General features: G+C 42.5%; 1 protein-coding gene across 1 annotated transcript in view; it reads left to right on the top strand.

The window, feature by feature from the left end:
* retreg3 (reticulophagy regulator family member 3) overlaps window positions 1-27,413 on the top strand; it is a 55,217-nt gene that overhangs the window by 2,166 nt on the left and 25,638 nt on the right. The window contains exons 3-5 of the mRNA XM_078529538.1: window positions 762-868; window positions 6,364-6,450; window positions 27,033-27,063. Coding sequence (XP_078385664.1) covers window positions 762-868; window positions 6,364-6,450; window positions 27,033-27,063 — 225 coding nt within the window. The remainder of the gene's footprint in view (window positions 1-761; window positions 869-6,363; window positions 6,451-27,032; window positions 27,064-27,413) is intronic.

Raw genomic sequence — 27,413 nt, forward strand, 5'->3', positions numbered from 1 at the left:
CTTTTATCTTTCTTGGCTCAGAGTCCCTTATCCAGATCCTAGTTTAGTTTTGTTTAAGTCACTATGTAAGAGCAAATATTGTTATCCTGTTGTCAGGGAAATATCTACTGTATGTCATGGATAATTGGAGTTACTTCCCTTGACTAAACTTTAATTACTGGAGCCCAATTAGTGAGAGAATGTAGACTTGAACTTTGATCTGTTGATCTGTCACGAAGCAGGAGCTTAGTTCTGGGTGTTAGTTAAATTGTTGGTCATGTTGATATGTGAACATCAGCTGCTAATCCTCAGCCTAAAGTTTTTTTTTGTCCATTCACGGGATGTGGGTGTCCTGGCTAGGCCAGCATTTATTGCCCTTGAGAAGGTGGTGGTGAGCTGCCGCCTTGAACCATTGCAGTCCATGTGGTGTAGGTACACCCACAGTACTGTCAGGGAGGGAGTTCCAGGATTTTAACCCAGCAACAGTGAAGGAGTGTAAAATGTGTTGTTGAAAGTTGCTAATGAGTGTTAGTCTGTGATCTTGAGACAAATTCATTACATCTTGAATGTTCTCTGCCCTGATGAACTCCTTCCCTGAAAACTTTCAGGACCTTTCTGTATCTTCATATTTTTCCTTCCTGCTCAATGTCCAGTTCTGATCCACCACTTGAGATGTCACTCCACATGTGGACAGTGCTACAGAAATGCAATGGTAGCCTGGTATTCAGAAACTGATTACAGTTCTTCAAACTGCTTATGTTTTCATTTCTTTTCCCTGGCAGGTTTCTGGCACTAACCCCGTTTAGGCTGGTATTCCTCATTGCATTCGGTCTGATTATTGTTGTGTGTCTTGACACCTGGAAGAACAGAATCTGGCCTGAACTCCGAGGTAGGCAACTTGTGTTCTGCTTAATGGAACAGTGTCATTTTATAAGAAAATGGAAAATAACTGAAAACATTCAGCAAATCAGGCAACATGATGAAAGTTGGTAAATCACTTGGTCCAGATGGAATCCATCCTAAGTTGTTGATAGAAGCAAAAGTAGAAGTAGAAGAAACATTGGTTATAATCATGGGATGCAATAGCAGTGCTGGAGGGTTGTTAATGTTATACTACTATCAAGAAAAAGGAGAGGGATAACTAGGAAACTATAGGCCAGTCAGCCCTATAACAGTTGTGGCGAAATTATTGGAAATTATGGTGAGGGTAATGGGTTGCTGTGGTGTACATAGTCTTCAAAAAGGTGTTTGATAAGGTGGTGCCTTATAATAGACTTGCCTGAAAAGTTGGAGCTGATGGAATAAAAGGGAAAATGACAGCATAGGTCAGAAGTTGGCTGTGTGACAGGAAACGGAGAGGTGAATGGTTGTTTTTTGGAATGGAGGAAGGTTGTTACAGATGGAAGAGAGATGGTGGGATAATATTTTACTTTCTATCACCTCTCGGGTGTCTGCAACAAGATGTGTTCTTAGAGAGAATGTTTTACCTTTTTTGGGGTTGTGATTTTTAGTAATAAACGTGAAGCAGGCTTTTGGGTAAGTTTAAATCAAAGGAAAGGATATCTTTATTCACAAAACACACTGAAATATGTACTTATTTATTTATTTTTTTTCATTCATGGGATGTGGGCTTCGCTGGCTAGATCAACATTTATTCCCCATCGCTAGCTGCCCTTAAAGTGGTGGTGAGCTGCCTTCTTGAACCACTGCAGTCCATGTGGTGTGGGTACACCTACAGTGCTGTTAGGAAGGGAGTTGCAGGATTTTGACCCAGCGACATTGAAGGAACAGCAATATATTTCCAAGTCAGGGAGTTGAGTGACTTGGAGGGGAACTTCCAGGTGGGTGGTGTTCCCATCTACCTGCTGCCGTTGTCCTTCTAGACAAGATCATGGGTTTGGTAGGTGCTGTCGAATTGATGAATTCCTGCATTGCATCTTGTAGATGGTGCACACTGCTGCTACTGTGCGTTGATGGTGGAGGGAGTGAATGTTTGCAGATGTGGCACCAATCAAGCGGGCTGCTTTGTCCTGGACGGTGTCAAGCTTCTTCAGTGTTGTGGGAGCTGCACTCATGCAGGCACGTGGGGAGTATTCCATCACACTCCTGACTTGTGCCTTGTTGATGGTGGACAGGCTTTGGGGAGTCAGGAGATGAGTTACTCGTTGCAGGATTCCTAGCCTCTAACCTGCTCTTGTAGCCATAGTATTTATATGGCTCGTCCGGTTCAGTTTCTGGTCAATGGTAACCCCCAGAATGTTGACAGTGGGGCCACAAAATATACTAACTCTCATATACACAGATTCTAGAAACAAAGCATATGTTTAAGTTAATAGCAATAAGATACAAAAAGTAAATTGTGTGGATAAACAGTCCTTTAGGGTTGGAAGTGTTGCAGGCCTGATGAGTTTCTTCTCCTGGTTCTCTGATGATAAATGGAGGTTGAAAGTATCTGTGGCTGAGTTTCTGTAGAAGTGAATTTTGCAGATGGGGATAATTTAGCTCCTCTCTCACTGCCTAGAATGGCTGTTGGTATCAGACAGTGTTCCTTCTGGCTGGAGAATGGACCCTCTTGCCCTGTTGGCTTCCAGACTGCCATGTTCTTCCCTGGTTCTGGGAGTAAAAGAACTTGTGATCTGAAGTCAATTTGTCATATAACCACCACCAAAATGATCAATACCTCCATCGTCTACATGACTGTTTCGAAGCTCCGAGCTTCATGTGGCTTCCATGTAGCCATTGCTACAAAGCCGGGTTTTAATGGTGGCTGTTCACACCTGCTTGTGATGAACTAGTTCCTCTGCCTCTTTCTTTGTCAAGGGTCGAACTCATAGATACTATATATGGGAAAGCTATTGATTGAATTTGGCTAAATATCTAGTCAATAGGAGGTGAAAATTTACAAGTAGTTTTATATTGTGATTGTCTATTCAGGGAAATCATCCCATCCACTGTCATTTACATTTTCAGAACTCTTCAGAAGCATGTTCAGACATGCTTTGTGCAGAAATCGCAGAAGGTCACTTTTTTATTCATTCACGGAATGTGGGCGTCACTGGCTAGGCCAGCATTTATTACCCTTCCCTAATTGCCCTTGTTCAGAGGGCATTTAAGAGTCAACCACCTGACCCTTGGTTGCCATCTTGGTCAGCATTTTGACCACCTTTTAAAGTCAATTTTCAAAAGTCTGCATTGACTGAAATCTGAATCGTGAATGTTAGGAATACAATATCCTTGCAGACATGACATGACTGTAACAAGGTATAACGTGGGCTTCCCCAGGGGTTGGCACTTTGAATACTGCTTTCCTTGATATTTTAATGACCAAAGCTTAGTTGTGCAGGGCAGAAATTCAAAATTTGCAGATGACACAAAACTTGGAAGTGTTGTGAATTATAAGGAGGATAGTATAGGCATCAAGATGCACTGCAGGAATTCACCAAGGCCCCTTAGACAGCACCTCCCAAACCCACGACCACTACCATCTAGAAGGACAAGGGCAGCAGATAGATGGGAACACCGACACCTGGAAGCACCACTCCAAGTCATTCACCATCCTGACTTGGAAATGTATCGCCGTTCCTTCACTGTTGCTGGGTCAAAATCCTGGAACTCCCTTCCTAACAGCACTGTGGGTGTACCTACACCACATGGAGTGCTGCGGTTCAAGAAGGCAGCTCACTACCACCTTCTCAAGGGCAATTAGGGATCAGTAATAAATGCTAGCCCAGCCAGTGAAGCCCACATCCCCTGAATAAATGAAAAAAAAAGGATACAGACTGGTGAAATTAATGCACAAGTGGCAGATAAAATTTAATGCAAAAGAGTGTACAGCAGTACATTTTGGTGGGAAGAATGAAGAGAGGCAATATTTTAAAATAGCACAGTTGTAAACAGGCTGCAGAAATAGGGACTCGGAGGCATATATGCAAAAATTGTTGAAGATAGGGTAGGTTGAGAAAGCAGTTAAACAGGATATGCGATTCTGGGCTTCATAAATAGCAGTGTAGAGTACAAAAGCATGGAAGTTATTGATGAACCTTTATAAAACTCTAGTTCGGCCTCAACTGGAGTAGTGTGTCCTATTCTGAGCACCACACCTTAGGAAGGATGTGAAGGCTTTAGAAAGGGTGAAGAAAGGATACACGTGAATGGTCCCAGTGATGTGGGACTTCAGCTATGTGGATTGATTGGAGATGCTAGGATTGTTTAGGGAGAAACTGTTCTTGTTGGCAGAAGGGCGGAGAACGAGAGGACAGTAAGTGTCTGCAGCTGAAGGAACTTTGGCTCAGAGTTGATGAGTTGGAATCTGAGCTTCAGACACTACGATACATCAGGAAAGGGGAAAAGCTGCCTGTACACTTTGTTCCTGGCGGTGGTCACACCTCTTAGGCTAGATAGTTCAGATTTGGTCCTTGGAGGGACAGGAGGTTGTGACTGTAAGAGAGGCAGGTATGAGGATCCAGAAGATAGCAATGGAAGAACTTCAGCCGTTGCAATTGTCCAAAAGGTTTTATGTTCTTGCAGCTTGTGTGGACTAGACCAGGGAATGCAGGGAGGATGAGCAAACTCACCGCTGACATCAGTACTGTGGCGCATGGGCCAATCAAGTGGGGAAGTGAAAAGGAATGTGGTTGCAGTAGGGGACAGAATAGTTAGGGGGATAGATACGATTTCCCGAAGCTGAGAACATGAGCCCTGAAGCCTCTGTTGCCTAACCAATGCTGGGGGTAAGAACATCTTGGCTGGAGTAGGAGGGAAAATACCCAATTGTTGTGGTCCACCTGGGTACCAATGACACAAGTAGGACTAAGAAAGTGGTTCTGCTGAGGGAATATGAGCAACTAGAGACTAAATTAAAAGGCAGAACCACAAAGGTGGTAATCTCTGCATTAAGCCACTAGCAAATTGGCATAGGATAAATTAGAATAGAGTTATGTGTGTGGCTCAAAGATTGGTTTGGGAGAAATGAGTTTTAATTCATGGGGCACTGACACCAGTACTGGGGAAAGAAGGAGCTGTACTGTTGGGATGACATTCACCTGAACCGCACTGGGACAATGTTCTGGAGAATCATATAATTAGTACTGTAGAGAGGGCTTTAAACTAAATAATTGTGGGGAGGATTCAGGCGAGGGGAGACTTGGAAAGTTAAAGAGAAAGGACAAGCCATTGGTAAAGGGTAGCAGTTATGGGCAATGATAACCAGAGTGACAGAAAAGGACAAAACGTACAAATATAAGAATACAGCAGGTCCGAGTAGGGAAAAATGGCGAAAAGGCAGAATTTAAAGGCTCTTTATCTGAATATGTGAAGCATTTGTAAGAAGATGGATGAACTGATAGCACAAATAGAAATAAATGAGTATATATGATAGCCATTACAAAGACATGGTTGCAGAGGACAGGAAGTAAGGAAAAGGAGTATGGTGGCTCTGCTACAAAAGGATGAGATCAGTACAGTAGTGAGAAACGATTTTGATTCGAAGGATCAAGTTTGGGAGGAGATGAGAAATAGCAAAGGAAAGAAGTGACTGGTGGGAGTAGTTTATTGGCACCCTGATGGCTACACTGCAGGATAGAGTATACATCAAGAAATAATAGGGGCTTGTAAGAAAGGCACTGCAATAATGGTGGGCGATTCAAATCTTCACCTAGATTGGATGAATCAAAATGGCAAAAGTAACCTGGAGGACGAATTCATGGAGTGTTTTCGGGACAGTTTTTTTTATATCTATACATTCTGGATCCAACCAGGCTGTTTTAGACCTGGTAATGTGTAATGAGACAGGGTTAATTAATCATCTCATCAGAAATGATCCTCCAGGTAAGAGTGATCGTAACAATAGAATTTCACCTTCAGTTTGAGGGTGAGAATGTGGGTCTGAAGCTGGAGTCTTAAACTTAAAGGCAGTTGCAAGGGCATGAAGGCAGAGTTGGTTAAAGTGGACTGGGAAAATAGGTTAAAAGGTAAAATGGCAGAGAAGCACTAAGGAGATATTTCGTAACTCTCAGCAAAGATCTATTTCATTGAGAAAGAAAAACTCTGAGAAGGATGTATCATCTGTGGCTAACTAAAGAATTTAAGGATGGTATCAAATTGAAAGTAAAAATCTCCAGTGCTGCAAAGATTAGTGGTAGGGCTGGAGATTAGGAAAATTTTTAGAAACCAGTAAAGGATGACTTAAAAAAAAAAGAGAGAAATTGGTGTATGAGAGAAATTAGCAAGAGATATAAAGGCAGTAAAAGCTTTACAATTATATAAAAAGGAAAAGCATTGCATAGTGAGCATTAGTCCTTAGAGCATGAGACTGGGTGAATTAATAATGAGAAACAAAGAAATGGCAAAGACTTTGAGCAAGTACTTTTTAATCTGTCTTCACAGTAGAAGACACAGAAAAAGTCCCAAGAATATTAGAAAATCAAGAGGCAAAGGGTGGGAAGAACTTAAAATATGATCACTACAGAAAAGGTACTGGAAAAGCTAATGGGACTAAAGGCTGACAAGTCGCCTGGACCTACTTCCTAGGGTCTTAACAGAATTGGGTGCAGAGATGGTGGATGCAATGGTTGTAATCTTCCAACATTCCCTATGTTCTGGAAAGGTGCCAGTGAATTGGAAAACTGTGAATGTAGCTAATTGGAAGTAGAAAATAGGCATAAATGGGTCTCTTTCGGATTGGCAAGATGTAACTGGTGGAGGGCTACAGGGATCAGTGCTGAGTCCTCAACTATTTACAGTCCTCCAAAGGTCCCCAGTATCACAGTTGGCCGGTCTTCAGCTAATGTGATTCACTCCACGTGACATCAAGAAATGGCTGAAGGCAGTGGATACTGCAAAGGCTATGGGTCCTGACAATATTCTGGCAATAGTACTGAAGACGTGTGCTCCAGAACTTGCTGCACCCCGAGCCAAGCTGTTCCAGTACAGCTACAACACTGACATCAACTTGGCAACGTGGAAAGTTGCCCAGGTATGTCCTGGGCACAAAAAGCAGGACAAATCCAACGATGGCAATTACCGCCCCATCAGTCTACTCTTGATCATTAGTAAAGTGATGGCTGGAGTCATTAACAGTGCTATCAAGCAGCGCTTGCTTAGCAATAACCTGCTCACTGACCCTCAGTTTGGGTTCCGCCAGGCCACTCACTTCCTGACCTCATTACAGCCTTGGTTCAAATATGGACAGAAGAGCTGAACTCCAGAGGTAAGGTGAGAGTGACTGCCCATGCAGCATTTGACCAAGTGTGGCATCAAGGAGCCCTAGCAAAACTGGGGTCAATGGGAATCAGTGGGAAAACTCTCTGCTGGTTGGAGTCATACCTAGCACAAAGGAAGATGCTTGTAGTCATTGGAGGTCAATCATCTCTGTTCCGGGACATCACTGCAGGAATTCCTCAGGGTTGTGTTCTAGGCTCAACCATCTTCAGCTGCTTCGTCAATGTCCTTCCTTCCATTATGAGGTCAGAAGTGGGGATGTTCACTGATGATTGCACAATGTTCAGCGCCATTTGCGACTCCTCACATACTGAAGCAGCCCATGTCCAAATGCAGCAAGACCTGGACAATATCCAGGCTTGGGCTGACAAGTGGCAAGTAGCATTTGCACCACACAAGTGCTAGGCAATGACCAACTCCAACAAGAGAGAATCTAACCATTGCCCCTTGACAATCAATGGCTTCGCCATCACTGAATACCCCACTATCAACATCCTGGGTTTACCATTGACCAGAAACTGAACTGGAGTAGCCATTTAAATACTGTGGCTACAAGAGCAGGCCAGAGACTAGGAATCCTGTGGCAAGTAACTCACCTACTGATTCCCCAAAGCCTGTCCATTATCTACAAGACGCACTTCAGGAACTCGCCAAGGCTCCTTACACGCCACCGTCGAATTCCATGACCACTACTATCGACAAGGTCAAGGGCAGCAGACACATGGGAACACCACCAACTACAAGTTCCCCTCCAAGCCGCTCACCACCCTGACTTGGAAATATATCGCCATTCCTTCACTGTTGCTGGGTCAAAATCCTGGAACTCCTTCCCTAACAGCACTGTGGGTGTACCTACACATGGGTTGCAGCAGTTCAACAAGGCAGTTCATCACCATCTTGATATAGGGATGGGCAATAAATGCTTACCTAGCTAGTGATGGCTACATCCCATGAACAAATAAAAAAAGTCTTTATCAATGTCTTGGATGAAGGCACCGAATGTATGGTAGCTAAATTTGCCAATGACACCAAGATAAGTAGGAAAGTAAGTTGTCAGGAGGAGGTAGAGTGGCTGCAAAGGGATATGGACAGGTTAAGTGACTGGGCAAAAATTTGGCAAATGGAGTATTATGTGGGTAAATGTGAAATTGTCCATTTTGGCACGAAGAATAGAAAAGCAGTATGTTATTTAAATAGACATTGCAGAACTTGCTGGTACAAAGGGCTCTGGGTGTCCTGGTACAGGAATCACATGTTAGTATGCAGGTACAGCAAGTGATTAGAAAGGCAAATGGAATGTTGGCACTTATTGCAAGAGGATTGGAATATAGAATTGGAAGTTTTTGCAGCTGTACAGGGCCTTGGTGAGACCACATCTGGAGTACTGTGTACAGCTTTGTTCTCATTTTTTGAAAAAAAGATATAATTGCTTTAGAAGCAGTTCAGAGAACATGTAATATAGCAGAAGTAGGCCGTTCAGCCCCTCAATCCTGCTCTGCCATTCAATAAGATCATGGCTGAGATCTGCTTGTGTTTCGAGTTCCACATTCCCATCTACCCCCAATAACCTTTTGATTGCCTTGCTTAACAAGAATCTGTATACCTCAGCCTTAAAAATATCCCGTGTTCTCCACCGCCTCCTGAGGCAGAAAGTTCCAAAGTGTCTCAACCCTCTGAGAGAAGAAATTTCTCCTTATCTCTGCCCTATAAGGGCGACCCCTAACTTTAAAACAGTGCCCCCTAGTTCTGGACATGTCCACAAGAGGGAATATCCTTTCCATGTCCACCTTGTTGAGACCATCCAGGGTCTTATATGCTTTAATCAATTCACCCCTCACTCTTCTAAACTTCAGTGGAAACAAGCCCAACCTGTTCAACCTTTCCTCATAAGATAACCCATTCATTCCAGGTATCAATCTGGTAAACCTTCTCTGTACCACCTCCAATGCATTTACAGCCTTCCTTAAATAAGGAGACCAAAACAGCACACCGGTATTTGAGATGTGGTCTCACCAATGCCCTGTATAACTGAAGCATAACATCCTTACTTTTATGTTCGTTCCTCTCGTAATAAAGGATAACACTCCATTAGCCTCCTTGATTACATGCTGTACATACATACTAACTTTTTGTGACTCATGCACAAGAATACCTAGATCTCTCTACACCTCAGAATTCTGCAGTCGTTCTCCGCTTAAATAATACTCTACTTTTTTATTCTTCCTGCCAAAGTGAACAACTTTACAATTTCCTGGATTATGCTCCATCTGCCAGACTTTTTTTCCCACTCACTCAAACTATCCATAACCATCTGCAAAAACCTTATGTCTTCCTCACAACATACTTTCCTACCTATCTTTGCATCGTCTGCAAAAGCTCACTCGACTCATTCCTGGGATGAAGTGTTTATCTTATGAAGAAGGCTAAGCTTATACCTATTGGAGTTTAGAAGAATGAGAGGTGATCTTATTGAAACATATAAGATCCTGAGAGGACTGGATAGGGTGGATACTGGGAGGATGTTTCACCTTGTGGGGGAAACTAGAACTCGGGGACATAGTATAAGAATAACAGGTCTCCCTTTTAAGACAGAGAATTTTTTTCTTCGAGGGTCATTAGTGCGGGAAATTCTCTTCCCTAGAAAGTAGTGGAGGCTGGGTCTTGAAATTTATTCAACGCTACGTTAGGTAGATTTTTGTTGGACAAGAGAGTTGAGGGTTACATCGTGCAGACAGGAAAGTGGAACAGAGACCACATCCAGATCAGTCAAGATCTTATTGAATGGTGGAGCAGCCTGGAAGGGCCGAATGACCTTCACTTTATGTTCTATGTTCCTATGACACTCATGGATTATAGATTTGTAATGTGTCACTTTATGAATAAATCTGGAACGGAGTAAAGATTTGACTTCTGGTCGTCTCCTTCACCCACTGACTGTCAGAAATTTAATGGTTATTAGTCTTTGGAATTCTCTTCCCCAGACAGCAATGGAAGCTGGGTCATTGTCTAACTCGGCGTTGAATATATTCAGATTTTTTGATCTACAAGGGAGTTGAGGGTTATGGTGGCAGGCAGGAAAGTGGAGTTAAGGCCACAATCAGATCAGCCATGATCTTATTGAATAGTGGAGCTGTTTCGATAGGCCGAATGACCTACTCCTACTCTATTTCTTATGACCTTATTTGTCTGATCTTACAGTGTTATGGCCAAGATGGGAGGAGTGCATTCTCTACCTCTCTTTCCACTACTCCCCTAGTCACAACATATGTTTAAATGATTTTCCCAGCTAGCTATACAGCCAATTATGTAATTCACTGATTAATCTCAGAATGACCACTCAATGCTCAGGCTTCTTCAATAAACAACATTTATAATAAACAATTTATTTTACAATAAACAATTTATTATAAAACCAGACTTAAAGTAGAAAGACAAAGCTTATTAACATACAGTTTGAAATATGGAAGTATATTTAATGCCTCTTTCTAAACCTTAACACACACAGACAGACACACACCAAATATTAAGAGGAATTCTACCAAAAGGTTAAAAGCCAAGGGAAAAGGATAAGTGATGGAGTCCTTGAAATGGCATCCAGGTTATATGCTCTCTCGGCACTGGTCTGGGCAACAATCGATGACTCTTGCACTACCTTTCAGGTGGACTTTGAGGAGAACTTGAGAACAATTGATTTCAGCACATACAGCAACTTCAGAGCAGCTTCCATTCACTTACTGCTTTGGACTGGGTCTGGACTTTAAAGAACCATTGTCTTCTTTGCCCAAGCAGTTGATCCTTCTTCCCAGCAAAAACTTCACCAGTTTTTTTTTAACACACGGTTTTCAAGGCAAGGTTTTGCTTTCAAAGCCATAAATCACCATGTGACCCTTTTATAAACAGTCCAGCTGGGTCAAGGGGTCTTCCAGCTTTTTAAAAAAAACTGTTTAATTACTTTTCTTGTAAAATGCTGTCTTCTCCAGGAACAGCAGCCACAAGAGTCCTCGTATTAACCCTTCAAGGGTCATGTCTTTTAGAAACATAAATTCTTCAAGTGCAATTTGCACTGTGTATATCTGGGAGCTTGGTGAGTGGGGGAGTTTAAAGTGTTAATCGTGTTCTTGAAAGAACTAGTCTTATCTGTGTTTAGCAGTAACTGGAAAATACTGTGTAAGTAAATAAGTATAGTAAGTTTCTGCCAGCCTTAGGCAGGGCAAACACTCTACTGAGAGAGCTGAGTAGTTAATTAGCTACAACAAAAACAGAAAATGACCTTTCTTCAGAGTCATACAGACTCGAAACATTAACTCTGTTTCTCTCTCCACAGATCCTGCTAGACCTGCTGAGTTTTTCCAGCACTTTCTGTTTTTGTTTCAGATTTCCAGCGTCTGCAATATTTTGTTTTTATCTTAGTAGTTAATTAGTTAATCAATCTGGTTTCTGTAACTGCAGTGGTCTTTAGTGCAGTCTTGCAAACGAGTGCAGTTTAGAATTGTATATACCTGGGAGCTTGGTGAGAGGGGAAGGAGGCGTTCTCTTCCTTTTGGTTTTGTTTTTATAACTTTCTCATAGAAACATAGAAGTATAGAAAATAGGAGCAGGAGTAGGCCATTCGGTCATAGAGTCATAGAGGTTTACAGCACAGAAAAAGGCCCTTCGGCCCATCGAGTCTGTGCCGGTCAAATAAGTACCTAACTTGTTGTGGAAAGAACTCTGGTTACTAAACTTTTAAAAGTGGAGCCTCCCTTATAAACAAGAAACATTTCTTACATTAACTATATCTCGTAGCTCCATACACATGGCACTCCCTTGACATGGTGCTTTAAGCAGCTTTAACTCTGATTGCACTCTATCATCTCCAGCTATGGGACAGCCTTTGTGGCTATCAAAGGGTCACAGGTGGTGACTATTTGCTGTCTTGCCTGGTGTGGGAATCAGAAGCAGTTGTGTGACACAGTTTAAGGTGAGGCCCAAAACTGAAACAAACTTCTGTCACCAGCAACCATATTGAATGCATCACTCAATTAAACAGAACAAGCAGCAGCAGGGATGACTGAAATACAAAATGTGTGTCTTGGGTAAATTTTGGCGTATCAATAATAGTTTTAAAAAGGAGACACAGCATGCTACAAGTATTCGATTAAATCCCAACATGTATGTTTCAACATTACCCTGATGAATATACCATAGGCCAATGCTTTGGCGTTGAATTTTTCAACTTTCTCTTCCACCCCAACCCCCATCCTTCACATTCTACTGGAGATCATGTTTCAAACCCATGAATGCAATGTTGGTTATCCTGTTTGGAGATTTACATTTCTAGTCCTTCGAGCCTGCTCTGCCATTCATTACTATCATGGCTGATCATCCGACTCAATAGCATGCTCCCACTTTCTGCCCATATCCTTTGATCCCTTTCGCCCCAAGAGCTATATCTAACTCCTTCTTGAAAACATACAATGTTTTGGCCTCAACTACTTTCAGTGGTAGCGAATTCCACAGGCTCACCACTCTCTGGGTGAAGAAATTTCTCCTGATGGTGCAGAAACAGGCCATTCAGCCCATTGTGTATGTACCGACCAAAAAGAGAAAAAATGTAACTAGCCACTCATTTTAATCCCCCTTTCCAGCACCTGGTCCTTAACCTTGCAGATTATAGCACTTCAGGTGCAGATCCAGATACCTTTCAAATGAGTTGAATGTTTCAGCCTCAACCACCAGCTTAGGCAGTGAATTCCAGATGCTCACCACCCTCTGGGTGAAAAAGCTTTTCCTCATGTCCCCTCTAATCCTTCTACCAATCATCTTAAATCTATGCCCCCTGTTAATTGACCCCTCCACTAGGGGAAACACATCTTTCCTGTTCACCCTATCTAGGCCCCTCACAATTTTGTACACCTCAATTAGGTCACCCCTTAGCCTTTGTCCTAAGGAAAACAAACCCTGGCCTATCAAACCTCTCCTCACAGCTGCAATTTTCAAGCCTTGGCAACATTCTTGTAAATCCCCTCTGCATTTTCTCCAGAGCAATTATGTCCTTCCTGTAATGTGACCAGAACTGTACACAAAATTCAAGCTGTGGCATAACCAGCATTTTATGCATTTCCAACATTACATCCCTGCTTATGTATTCAATACCTCGCCCAATAAAGTTAGTTGTTTAATTGTCCTCCACCATTTACCACTGGATGGTGGGCCTGCAGAGCTTCGATCTGATCCATTGTTTCTGGGTTTGCTTAGCTCTGTCTATTCCATGCTATTTAAGCTGTTTGGCACACAAGTAGCCATGTGTTGTGGCTTCAGCTTGTTGACACCTCATTTTTAGGTATGCCTGGTGCTGCTTCTGGCATGCCCTCCTTATTGAACCAGGATTGATCATCGGCTTGATGGTAATTGTAGAGTGGGGTATATGCCAGGATATGAGAGCACGAGAGGAGGGCCCTGGGACAGGCAGTCAGCAGCACCTAGTACCTAACACTGGAGAAACATAAGTTCATTGGTTGGTGAGAAACTGCTGCTAGGGAGTGTCATCAAGTAGCTGAGAATTAGAAAAACACATTCTTTTTAAAAGAAGGGGCTACTTACATTTAATTAAGAAACACAAGCAATAGGGAAATAAAGTTAAGTCGAGGTCAGGTAAAATAAAGATGCATAAGTAAACCAAAGTAAAATAAAATTAATGCAAGGGAAGTAAATTGAAGCCATGGCAGGGCAGCTCGGTCGTGTGCAATGCATGTCTTGTAATATGTGGAAATTCATGGACACTACCAGTGTCCTAGATGACCACCTGTCCAGGAAGTGTCATCAGTAGAACCTTGAGCTCCTGGTTTCGGAGCTCGAGCGGCGGCTTGAGTCACTGTGGCGCATCCACGAGGATGAGAGCTACATGGATAGCACGTTCAGAGAGGTGGTCATACTGCAGCCTAGGAGTCTGGAGGCAGAAAGGAAATGGGTGACTGCCAGGCAGTCCAAGAAAATTAGGCAGGTAGTGCAGGAGTCCTCTGGGGTCCCACTCACTAATCAGTTTTCTGTTTTGGATACCAGTGAGGGTGTTGGTTTCTCAGAGGAGTGCAGTCAGAACCAAGTTTGTGGCACCACAGGCAGCTCTGATGTACAGGAGGGGAGAAAAAAGAGGGGAAGAGCAGTAGTAATAGGGGATTCATTAGTTTGGGAAACAGACAGATGTTTCTGTGACCATAGATGTGACTCCCTGGTGCCAGGGTCAAGGATGTCACAGAGCAGCTGAAGGACATTCTTCTGGGGGAGGATGATCTGCCAGAGGTCATGCTCCACGTTGGTACCAATGACTTAGGTAGGAAAGGGGATCAGGCCCTGAAAGCAGACTTTAGGGAGCTAGGTAGGAGATTGAAAAGCAGGATCTCTAAAGCAGTAATCTCAGGATTATTCCCAGTCCCACGTGCAAGCAAGTATAGAAATAGGAGAATTGAGTAAATAAGCACATGGCTGGAAAGATGGTGTTGGAAGGAAGGCATCAGATTTCTGAGGCAGCAGTTCTGGGGAAGGTGGGACCTGTACAAGCCAGACAGTCTGCACCTGAACAGGACTGGGATGAATATCCCGCAGGGAGATTTGCTGCTGCTGTTTGGGGCGGGTGGGGGTTGGGGGGGGGGGGGGGGGGGGGGGGAACGGGAGATGGAGGATTGGTGAGTGACTCGGAAAGACAATAGCAACACAGGTTAGAAATTGTACAACACAGGAATTTGGCAGTGTTATGTATGTAAATGCAAGGATTATAGTAAATAAAGCCGATGAGCTGAGGGCACAGATAGACACATAGCAGCACGATATCTTCACCATAACGGAAACTTAGCTTAAGGAGGGACAAAAATAGCAGCTTAACAGCCCTGGATATAGAGTTTTCAGGCAGGATAGGGAGGGGATAAAAAAGGTGGAGGCGTAGCATTATTGAATAAAGAATTAATTACAGCTGTGAGGAGGGATGATATACTAAATGAAGCATCAAATAAGGCCATATGGATTGAGCTCAAAAATAAAAAAAGGGGCAGCCACACAGCTAGGAGTTTACTGTGGACCCCCAAATAGTGAAAAGGAGTAAGAAGAGCAAATTGCTGTAGACAGATTTCTGAGTGCAAAAACAATAGGGCAGTAATAGTGGATAAATCCACAGGCCCAGATGAGATGTATCCCAGATTGTTGAGGGAGGCAAGGGAAGAGATATTAGGGGCCCTGGCAGTAATTTTCAAATCCTCTTTGGCCACAGGTGAGGTGCTGGAGAACTGCTAACATTGTCCCATTATTAAAAAGAAAAGGAGGAAGGGATAGACCAGGAAATTACAGGCCAGTCAGTCTAACCTCAGTGATGGGGAAGTTACTAGAAAAAATTCTGAGGGGCAGAATATATCTGCACTTGGAGAGACACGGATTAATCAAGGATAGTCAGCATGGATTTGTTAAGAGAAGGTCGTATTTGACAAATTTGATCGAATTTTTTGAGGAGATAGCCAAGCGTGTTGATGAGGTCAGTGCATTTGATGAGGTCTACATGGACTTTAGCAAGGCTTTTGATAAGGTCCCTCATGGCAGACTGGTCAAGAAAGTAAGAGCCCATGGGATCCAAGGCAAAGTGGCACGTTAGATCCAAAATTGGCTGAGAGGCAAGAAGCAGAGGGTGATGGCAGAGGGATGTTTCTGAGACTGGAAGTCTGTTTCCAGTGGAGTTTCGCAGGGCTCGGTGCTGGGGCCCTTGCTGTTTGTGGTGTGCATAAATGATTTGGACTTAAATATTGGGGGTATGATCAAGAAGTTCGCAGATGACATGAAAATTGGTAGGGTGGTAAATAGTGAGGAGGATAGCCGTAAACTGCTATCAATGGACTGGTCAGGTGGGCAGAGCAGTGGCAAATGGAATTCAGCCCGGAAAAGTGTGAGGTAATGCACTTGGGAGGGGCTAACAAGACAAGGGACTACACTATGAATGGTAGGACCCTGGAAAGTACTGAAGATCAGAGGGATCTTGGTGTGCAGGGCAGGTAAATAAGGTGGTTAAGAAGGCATATGGGATACTTGCCTTTATTAGCCGAGGCATAGAATACAAGAGCCGGAAGGTTATGTAGAACTGTATGAAACACTGGTTAGGGCACAGCTGGAGCACTGCGTGCAGTTCTGCTCACCACATTATAGGAAGGGTGTGATTGCATTGGAGAGGGTGCAGAGGAGATTTACCAGGATGCTGCCTGGGCTGGAGGGTCTGAGCTATGAGGAAAGATTGGATAGGCTGGGATTGTTTTCCTTGGAGTAGCGAAGGTTGAGAAGGGACCTGATAGAGGTGTATAAGATTATGAGTGGCATAAATAGGGTGGATAGGAAGACACTTTTATCCATTAGTAGAGAAGTCAATAACCAGGGGGCATAGATTTAAGGTAAGAGATAGAAGGCTAAGAGGACAGTTGAGGAGAAATTTTTTCACCCAGAGAGTGGGGGGAGTCTGGAACTCACTGCCTGAAAGGGTGGTTGAGTCAGAAACCTTCATAACATTTAAGAAGTATTTAGATATTCACTTGCGTTGCCATAGCCTCCAGGGCTATGGGCCAAGCACTGAAAAATGGGATGAGTGTCGTTAGATCTTTGTTGACCGGTGTGGACATTGGGCCAAATAGCCTCTTCTGTGCTGTAAACGTCAGAGTTTACTTCAACTACCCTAATAGAAATTGGGATACGAACAGTGTGAAGGGCACAGAGGGCATAAAATTCTTGAAGTACATTCAAGAGAACTTTTTTAGCCAGCGTATAACAAACCCAACAAGAGGGGGTGCAATTCTAGATTTAATCTTAGGAAATGAAGCTGGGCAAGTGGATGAAGCAGCAGTGGGGGACCATTTTGGAGATAGTGACAATAATCTGGTTAGATTTAGCAACTTTATGGAAAAGAACAATGATAGATCAGGAGTAAAAGTTCTAAATTAGGGGAAGACAAATTTTACAAAGCTGAGAGGCGAGCTGGCGAGAGTGGACTGGATACTGTTATTCGAAGGAAAAACTGTGTTAAATCAGTAGGGGGCATTCAAAGGTGAGATTCTGTGGATACAGTGTAGACATGTCCCCACAAAGGAAAAGGATGGTACTGTCAAATCTAGGGCCCCCTGGTTATCCAGAAGTATACCGGCCAATATAAAGCAGAAAAAGAAAGCTTATGACAGTCACAAAAGACTTAATGATGCAGAAAGCCTAGAGGAGGAAAAAGTACAGGGGTGAAGTAAAAATGGAAATTAGGAAAGCGAAGAGAGGATACGAAACAATATTGCCAGGTAAAATCAAAGGAAATCCTAAGATGTTTTACCAGTATATTAAGAGCAAGAGAATAACTAAGGAAATGTTAGGGCCTGTCAGAGGTGCACATGGTAACTTGTGCACTGATGCTGAAGATGTGGGCAGGGTTCCCAATGAGTACCTTGTCTCTGTCTTCACTAAGGAGAAGGATGATGCAGACATTCTAGTTAAAGAGGAGGAGTATGAAATATTAGATACAATAAGCATAGTGAGAGAGGAAGTACTGGAGGACTGGCATCCTTGAAGGTGGATAAATCACCAGGGCCAGATGGATTGTATCCCAGGCTGTGGAAGGAAGCCGGGGAAAAAATAGTGGATGCTCTGAGGATCATTTTCCAATCCTGACTAGATACAGGCGAGGTTCCAGAGGATTGGAGGCCTGCGAACTTTGCAACATTATTTAAAGAGGATGCGAGGGATAGGCCAGAAAACTATGTGCCGGTCAGTCCGACTTCGGTGATGGGCAAATTATTAGAAACAATTCTGCGAGCCAGGATTAACTATCACTTAGAAAGGCACAGATTGATGAGGGATAGTCAACATGGTTTTGTTAGGGGAAGATCACGTTTTACTAACTTAATATTTTTTCAGGAAGTAACAAGGAAGATTGATGAGGGTAGTGCAGTGGATGTTGTCTGCATGGATTTCTGTAAGGTATTTGACAAGGTCCCACATGGCAGACTGGTCAGGAAAATGAGATCTCATGGGATACAGGGAAAAGTGGCAGGTTGGATCCAAATTGGCTCAGTGACAGGAAAGAAAAGGTAATGGTCGATGGATGTTTTTGCGAGTGGAAATTGGTTTCGAGTGCTGTTCCACAGGGCTGAGTGTTGGGGCCCTTGTTGTTTGTTGTACATATTAATGATTTAGACTTAAATGTGGGAGGCATGATCGGGAAATTTGCAGATGACACAAAAATTATGTGTTGATAGTGAAAAGGATAGCTGTTGACTCCAGAATGATATCAATGGTTTGGCTGATTGGGCGGAGAAGCAACAAATGGAATTCGATTCGGAAAAGTGCGAGGTAATGAATTTGGGGAGGGCAAACAAAGTAAGGGAATACTCAATAAATAAATGGGAAGTTATTGAGAGGGGTTGAGGAAATGAGACCTTGGTATGCATGTCCACAGGTCCTTGAAGGTGGCAGGACAGTTGGACAAGGTAGCCGAGAAAGCACATGGAATGTTTTTCTTTATTGGACAGGGTATTGAATACAAAAGCAGGAATGTAATGATGGAAATGTATAAAACGCTGGTTAGGCCACAGCTGGAATTTTGTGTGCAGTTCTTGTCACCACATTACAGGAAGGACATAATTGCTCTGGAAAGAGTGCAGAGGAGATTTATGGGAAAAAAAGAAAATAAATGATTGAATAATATAACTCAGTAACTAATTAAACACATTAAGGATGGCAGGACAGGTGATGTGTCACAGCTGCAGCATGTGGGTGCTCCTGGATGCCAGTGTGATGCAGGGCAAACATGTCTACAGTAAGTGTTTGAAGAGCTTCAGCTTTCAGTCATTGAACTGGAGGCTGATCTGCAGACACTGCAGCACATCAGGGAGGGGGAAGGTTACCTGGATACTTTGTACCAGGAAGCAGTCACACCCCCGAGGATAGGATCTTTTAATTTGGTCAGGGACAGGTGGGTGTGACTGTAAGTGAGGCAGATAAGGGGGTCCAGAGGGCAGGAGTGTGAGCCTTTGCAGTTGTCCAATAAATTTGAGGTTCTCTCAACTTGTTTGGATGAGAGTGGGGGCTGCAGAGTATGAGTTGACTGACCTTGGTACAGGAAGCCATTCAAGTTTGGAGAGAAAAATGGAATGTGGCGGTAGTAGGGGACAGTATAATCAGGGGGTTTGACACTGTTCTCTGCAGCAAAGAGCAAGAGTCCAGATGGCTATGTTGCCTGCCTGGTGCCAGTGTTCAGGACATCTTTTCAGGGTTGGAGAGGAACTTGCAGTGGGAGGGGCTGCATCCAGTCATTCTGGTCCATGTAGGTAACAGTGACATAGGTAGAACTAGGAAAGAGATTTTGCATAGCCAGTGTGAGGGGCTAGGCACTAAATTAAAAAGCTGAACCTCAAAGATTCCTGGATTACTACCTGAGCCATGTGCAGATTGCCATAGGGTACATAAAATCAGAGAGATGAATGCGTAGCTCAAAGTTTGATAGTGGAAGAAGTGGGTTCCGGTTCATGGGGCACTGGCACCAGTACTGGGGATAGGGGGGCTATTATGTTGGGACCGTCTACACCTGACACGTGCTGGGACCCGTGTTCTAGCAAACCGCATAACTAGGGAAGCGGAGAGGGCTTCAATCTAAATAGCAGGGGCAAGGGATCAAATTTTGGAAGATGCCTTAAATCAAAGAGTAGAGACAAGGCAAGAAAGAAATGGATAAAAACAAAAAACTACTGCGGATGCTGGAAATTCAAAACAAAAACAGAATTACCTGGAAAAACTCAGCAGGTCTGGCAGCATCGGCGGAGAAGAAAAGAGTTGACATTTCGAGTCCTCATGACCCTTCAGCAGTCTGCTGAAGGGTCATGAGGACTCGAAACGTCACCTCTTTTCTTCTCCGCCGATGCTGCCAGACCTGCTGAGTTTTTCCAAGAAAGAAATGGATTTATGTGAGAAATGGTAGACAGACAATGACAGGAAGGGACAGAGAGTACAAATCTAAGAGTAAATCAGATAATGCTAGAGGCTAGAAAAATAATAAAAGGACAAAACTAAAGGCTCTGTCTCCTCACATGACATTCAAAATGAAGCAAAGGAACTGATAGTGCTGATAGAAATAAATAAGTACAATCTGATAGCCGTTACAGAGACATGGCTGCAGGATGACATAGATTGGGACTTGAATATTGAAGGATACATAACATTGAGGAAGGGCAAGAAACTAGGGAAAGGTGGAGGGGTAGCTTTCAATTAAGGATGGTATTAGCACAATAGAGAGGGATAACCTAAGTTCAGGAAACCAGGATGTAGAAATGGTTTGGGCAGAGATGAAAAGCGATAAAGGCAAGAAGTCACTTGGGGAGTGGTGTACAGGCCCCCTAATAGTAACCATATGGTAGGACAGGGTATAAAGGAGGAAATAATGGGAGCTTGTCAGAAAGGTATGGAAATAACCATGGGGGATTTTAATCTACACACAGACTGGAAAAATCAGCTGGTCAGACGTAGCCGAGATGAGGAATTCCTAAAATGTTTTCGGGATAGTTTCTTAGAACAGCACATTCTGGCGCCAGCCAGAGAGCAGGGTATAATTGACATGGCATTGTGCAACAGGATAGGTTTAATTAATGACCTTATAGTGTAGGCACCCATAGGTAGCAGTGATCATAATATGATTGAATTTTGCATTCAGCTTGAGGGAGAGAATAGTCAGTCTAAGACTAGCATTTTAAACTTAAATAAGGGCAATTATGAGGGCATGAAAGCAGAGCTAGCTAAAGTGGACTTGGAAATTAGGTTAAGAGATGGGTCAATAGAGATTCAGTGGCAGACATTTAAGGGGATATTTCAGAATATATAGAATAGAAAGAAAAAATTTCAAGGGGAAGACCTACCGTGGTTAAATTAAAAAATTAAAGACAGTCTCAAACTTAAAGGACATAATTGCACAAAGATCGGTGGCAGGTCAGAAGAATGGACAGAATATAAAAAAAAGCAAAAAATGACTAAAAGCTTGATAAGGAAGGACAAATTAGAGTATGAGAGAAAGCTAGCTAGAAATATAAAGACAGATAGTAAGAGTTTCTATAGCTTTTTTTAAAAAAATGAAAAGTGTTAACAAAGTGAGCATAAGTCCTATAGAAAGTGTGTCTGTGGAATTAATAATGGAAAATAAGGATAAGGCAGTTGAATTGAACAGGTACTTTGCATTGGTTTTCACTATCGATCATATAAGTAATATCCCAGAAATTGCTGTTAATCAGGAAATGGAAAGAATGGAGGAACTCAAAAAAAATTACAATCACCAGGGACATGGTACTTAGCAAATTGTTGGAGCTTCGGGCTGACGCATGCCCGGGTTCTGATGGACTTTACCCTAGGGTCTTAAAAGAAGTGGCTAGGGAGATAGTTGATGTGTTGGTTTTAGTTTTCCAAAATTGCCTAGATTCGGGGAAGTTTCCATTAGATTGGAAAATAGCTAATATAATTCCTTTATTCAAATAGGGAGGGAGACAAGAAGCAACAAACTACAAGTCAGTTAGCTTAACATCTGTCATAGGGAAAATGTTAGAAGCTATTATTAAAGACGTTATAGCAGGGCACTTGGAAAAATTCAAGGTAATCAAGCAGAGTCACCATGATTTTGTGAAAGGGAAATACTGCCCTAAGATTTCCGGAAGGCGTTTGATAAGGTGTCACATCAAAGGTTATTGCAAAAAATACCATGGTGTTGAGGGTAACATATTGACATGATTAGAAGATTAGTCAGCTAACAGGAAGTGGAGAGTGGGCATAAGTGAGTCATTTTCTGGTTGGCAAGATGTAACATGTGGTGTGCCGGGCCTCAACTTTTTACAGTTTATATAAATGACTTGGTTGAAGGGACTGATGGTATGGTTGCTAAATTTGCTGATAGCACAAAAATAAGTAGGAAAGTAAGCTGTGAAGAGGACATAAGGCAGCTACAAAGCGACATAGGTTAATTGAGTGGGCAAAGATCTGGCAAATAGAGTATAATGTAGGAAAATGTGAAATTGTCCATTTTGGTTGGAAAAATAAAAATGACGCATATTATCGAAATGATGAGAGATTGCAGAGCTCTGAGATGCAGAGGGATCTAGGTGTCCTAATGCATGAATTAGGAGAGCTAGTGGAATGTTATTGTTTATTGCATGGGGAATTGAGTGCAAAAGTAGAGAGGTTATGCTTCAGTTATAGAGAGCGCTAGTGAGACCACATCTGGAGTACTGTGTATAGCATTGGTCACCTTATTTGAGGAAGGATGTAAATGCGTTGGAAGCAGTTCAGAGAAGGTTTACCAGACTAATACCTGGAATGGGCAGGTTGTCTTATGAGGAAAGGCTGGACAGACTCGGCTTGTATTCGCTGGAGTTTAGAAGAGTAAGAGGCAACTTGATTGCCAAGACCCCTCAGGATCTTATATGTTTCAAGGTGGTTGCGAAGAGAATGTTTCCTCTTGTGGGAGAACCTAGAACCGGGGGTCACTGTTTAAAAATGAGGGGTTGCCCATTTAAGACAGAAAGGAGGAAAAACATTTTCTGAGGGTCGTTAGTCTTTGGAATGCTTGTCATCAAAAGGCTGTGGAAGCAGAATCTTTGAATATTTTTAAGGCAGAGGAAAATAGATTCTTGATAAACAAAGGCGTGCAAGGTTATACACGATAGGTGGGAATGTGGAGTTGAGGTTGCTATCAGATCAGCTATGATCTTATTAAATGGCAGAGAAGGCTCGAGGGGCTAAGTGGCCTACTCCTGCTCCTAATTCGCATGTTTGTATGTCATATTCTTAGTCCTTGGAAATGAACCATTTTCCATGATCAACGCATTTATGACAACCGATTTAAAGTGATTGGCAAAAGAAGCACCTGCGCCATGAGGAAAAGCATTTTTACACGAGTGGTTTGGATCTGGAATGCACTATGTAAGAGTACGGTAAAGCAGATATGATTGGAGCTTTCAAAATAGGATTGTTGAAGCACCTGAAGAGAGAAATTTGCAAGGCTATATGGAAAGTTGAGATTAGGGAGTATGATTAGTCAAGTTTTATTAGAGTTCGTACAGTCACAACAGGTCACCTCTTGTACTGTGACCATTCTATGATTCTTGTAATCAGGGACAAAATAAGCTTTCATTTGCAAAGAAGTAAATAAATCATGGCAGATAGTGTTGATTTGTTAAAGGCTACTTTGTCCTAGATAGTGTCCAGCTTCTTGAGTGTTGCAACCCCCACTATCATTTTTTGCCCCTTAGCATTTCTCAGCTCTACCCATACAGATTCCACATCGTTGGAGCTAATACCTTTCCTCACTATTGTGTTAATTTCCTCTTTAACCAGCAATGCAATTCCACCGCCTTTTCCTTTTTGTCTGTCCTTCCTAAATACCGAATACCTCTGGATGTTCAGTTCCCATCCCCGGCCACCCTGCAGCCATGTCTCCATAATCCCGACTATCTCATACCTGTTTACATCTATTTGCGCGGTTAATTCATCCACTTTATTGCGAATGCTCCTCTCGTTAAGGTACAAAGCCTTAAGGTCTGTCTTTTTAACATTACTTGTCCCGTTCCCACTATTTTTCACTGAGGCCCTGTTTGATTCTTGCCCTTGATTTCTCTGCTTATCACTTCTCTTATTCCCCTTTCTGTCTTTTGTTCTTGTCTTTGATTCCCCTTCCTCTGACTCCTTGCATAGTTTCCCATCCCACTGCCATTTTAGTTTAAACCCTCCCCAACCACTAGCAAATGTTCCCCCTAGGACATCAGTGCCCTTCCTGCCCAGGTGTAACCCGTCCAGTTTGTACTGGTCCCACCTAAAGGATTCTTTTCAAAAGTAATACGTACCCTTAAAAGTTGAATAGCATTAAATCTTTGTTGAAGTAAAGGCAGGGAAGCAGTCAGCAGGTCAGGCATCATCTGTTGAGAGAGAAGCAGAATTAATGTTTCAAGTCATTTTTTCATCAGAACTGAGAGATGTGGAGATTAACAGTTTTAAGCAAGCACAAAAGCAGAGAAATGGGCAGTCATGTTTGTGGATCTTGGCTTTAAAGTAGAAACATTATGATTGGGGGACCATGTGGCTGGTGGCAATGAGAAGATGACCTTGAGAGCAGATGAAATCAACAGTCTGGGAAACGGCTTGATGTGGGGTGGTGGGATCGTGGTCCAGGAGGAGATATCTGTATTCAGCCTCTGCAAAGTAAAGATCTGTTCATCAAACAACAGTGCTTCTGTTGTCAGCAGAATGAGTCGAGAGATTGGCTATTTCAATGTGAAGTGATCTTGAGAGGGCAGGAGGTTGGGCGGGGAGGGTGGGGTGCCAGGTGAAATGAGAATTCTAAAGATGGGCGAAAGTATCTGCTATGTGGGTGAAAAGACTCCTGGTCAAAGAAGGGGACAATAGGGAAGGCAATGGAAGCAGAGCTCCATTGAGACAGAAGAGTGAAGGGGATAAGCTGTGCGATTCACTGAGTAACAGGGACTTTTTTTTAAGATTTGATCAGTTCAGATACAAAATGCTGGAAATACTTGGCAGGCCAGGTAACATAGGTGGAGAGATTAACTGATTTAGTGTTTTAGGCTGATGACCTTTCATCACTGTTTTACCTGTAACCACTGTTTAGATTGTGAGGGGAGGGGAGATAAAAGGGCAGGTGTTGCATCTCCTGTGCTTGCTTCCAGGTGAAAGTGATTTATGTGTACTATGTTCAATTTAATATATTTATTTTGCTGCTTGCAATGTTCCATATTGGGGAAGCCAAGTACAGATCGGCTGACTGCTTTAGAAAACACCTCCATTCAGTCTGCATGTACAACACTGAGCTACCAGTCACCTGTCATTTTAATTCTCCACCTTGCTGTCATGCTGACCTCTCTTCCTTTGGCCTACTGCAATGTTCAATGAAGCTCAACGTAAGCTTGAGGTACAGCACCTCACCTTTTAATTAGGGAGTTCACAGCCTTCCAGACTCAACATTGAGATCAGCAATTTCAAACCATAAATTTCTGCCCTCATTTTGTTTCCTTTCCCTTTGCATGTTTCGACGTTATCCTTGTTTTTCTCTTGCTTTTGCTTATGGGTGGCAGCTGTTCTTCAATCTGCCATTCACACCTTCTCTCGATACATCTTTTCTTTCTTGCCCCTTTGGCCCTGCCCAAATAACTCTTCTGTCATTTAATCTCTCCTGTCTCCCACCCTATCACAGATCTTCTCTTTTGTTCTTTTTCCCACCCTTCCCCATTTCACCTTCTTCAAACCTATTCGATTCCTAGTGTTTTCCCAGGTCTGATGAAAGGTCATCGACCTGAAACTTTAATTGCTACCAGACCTGCTGAGTATTTTCGGCATTTTCTGTCTTTGTTTCAGATTTCCAGCATCTGCTGTATTATGCTCTTGTAAAATTAGATCTGCGTCCATTATGTTAGCTACTAGCCACATGGCTAATTTGGAATCCAGGTGTGACTATAATTACATTTGATTCACTAAAAAATGAGTAATGGATACAGCCGATGGAGCTTGTGATTTCAATATTCATATTCAATTTTGTGTTTGTTGGTAAAATGATAAGGCAAAAAGCAGATTGTGCAAGTGATTGACCATTGAGAGCTTTACATCTTTGGTTAATGAATGGTGATTGATTTTTAATTGAACAACCATAAAGTACCTTTACCTGTATTGTGTTTGTAAAGCCGCTTTCTACTAAAATTAGTGCCTGGCTACACTGGTTCAGCTGTACGTACTTAGTCAGAGATATTTATTGAACAGTACAGAACCAGGCTCCTGGTCGAGCAACATCTTGATTTTAAAAATCTCATTTTTGTTTTCAAATCCCTCCACAGCATTTCCCCTCCCTATTTCTTTATGGGGAGATGGTGGCATAGTGGCAATATCACTGGACTTGTAATCCAGAGGCTGAGGCTAAAGCTCTGGGATGTAGACAACTGGTGGAATTTGAATTAAATTAATAAAATCTGGAATTGGAAAGCTAGTCTTGGTAATGGTGACCATGAAACTCTCATTAATTGTTCTAAAAACCCATCTGGTTCACTATGTCTTTTAGGGAAGGAAATCTGCCATCCTTACCTGGTCCGGCCTACATGTGACCTCACCTACAGCAATGCGTTTGACTCTCTCATCTGCCCGCTGAAATGGGACTTGTTTTTACAGCAAGCCACTCCATTCAAGGGCAATTAGGGATGGGCAATAAATGCTGGCCTTGCCAGTGATGCCCACATCCCATGAAAGAATAAAGGAAAACAAACTCCTCTAACACCACAACCCTCTGAGATATCTCCACTCCTCTAATTCTGGCCTCATGTGCATTCCAAATTATAATTATTCCACCAATTGGTGGCCTTCAGTTTCCTGGGCCCCAAGCTCTGGGGTTCCCTCCCTACACCTTCTGCCCCTTTACCTCGCTTTCACCCTTTAAGACACTCCTTAAAACCTACCTCTTTGACCAAGTTTTTGATTACCTGACCCAATATTTCCTTACGTAGCTCAATGTCGTACTTTTTTTTTAATAATGCACCTGTGAAGCACCTTAGGACTATAATTATTACTTTGATTGTGTTAAAGGTGCTATATAAACAGAAGTTGTTGTAGAAAGAAGTGTCTCCTTTCAGTTATTTTGCTGCAGGCTGTTTTTAAACTTTCTACCTTTAGGGGAAACTCAGTTTGGTTGCTGTTTATATCCCATAAATAAGGAGCCAGAGATATTCCACCTCAAATATACTGGGTTGGTTGGCAATATAGCATGCCTGAGTTAATGATTTAGTTAACTTAGTGATCTATTACTAATGAACTGACAACTTGTTCTTTTTTAGTGACCCACATGGAGGACAGTGATGCTGAGAGGTATAGAAACACATTTTGCTTCTTATGTATTTTATAAGTTTTAACATAATGCATGAATTATGTGCTTTATATTGAATGTGACCATTTATTCTGTTAATAAGGATGAAGTTTTGAGTTGAAACTGAAGCAGATTTATATTTTTTAATGAAGTGCAGTTTTGCTGCCATGTAGGAGCTTGAGTACAGGAGGAGGCCATTCAATCCCTCAAGTCTGTTCTGTCATTCAGTTGGATTATGGCTGATGTGTACCTTAGCATCATCTAACTGCCATGATTCAAGAACCCTTAATACCCTTACCTCATCAAAATCTAGCACTTCATTTTGAAATTTTCAATTCACTCCAAGCCTCAA

This window comes from Cetorhinus maximus, chromosome 25, assembly GCF_964194155.1.
Source record: "Cetorhinus maximus chromosome 25, sCetMax3.hap1.1, whole genome shotgun sequence".
NCBI lineage: Eukaryota > Metazoa > Chordata > Chondrichthyes > Lamniformes > Cetorhinidae > Cetorhinus > Cetorhinus maximus.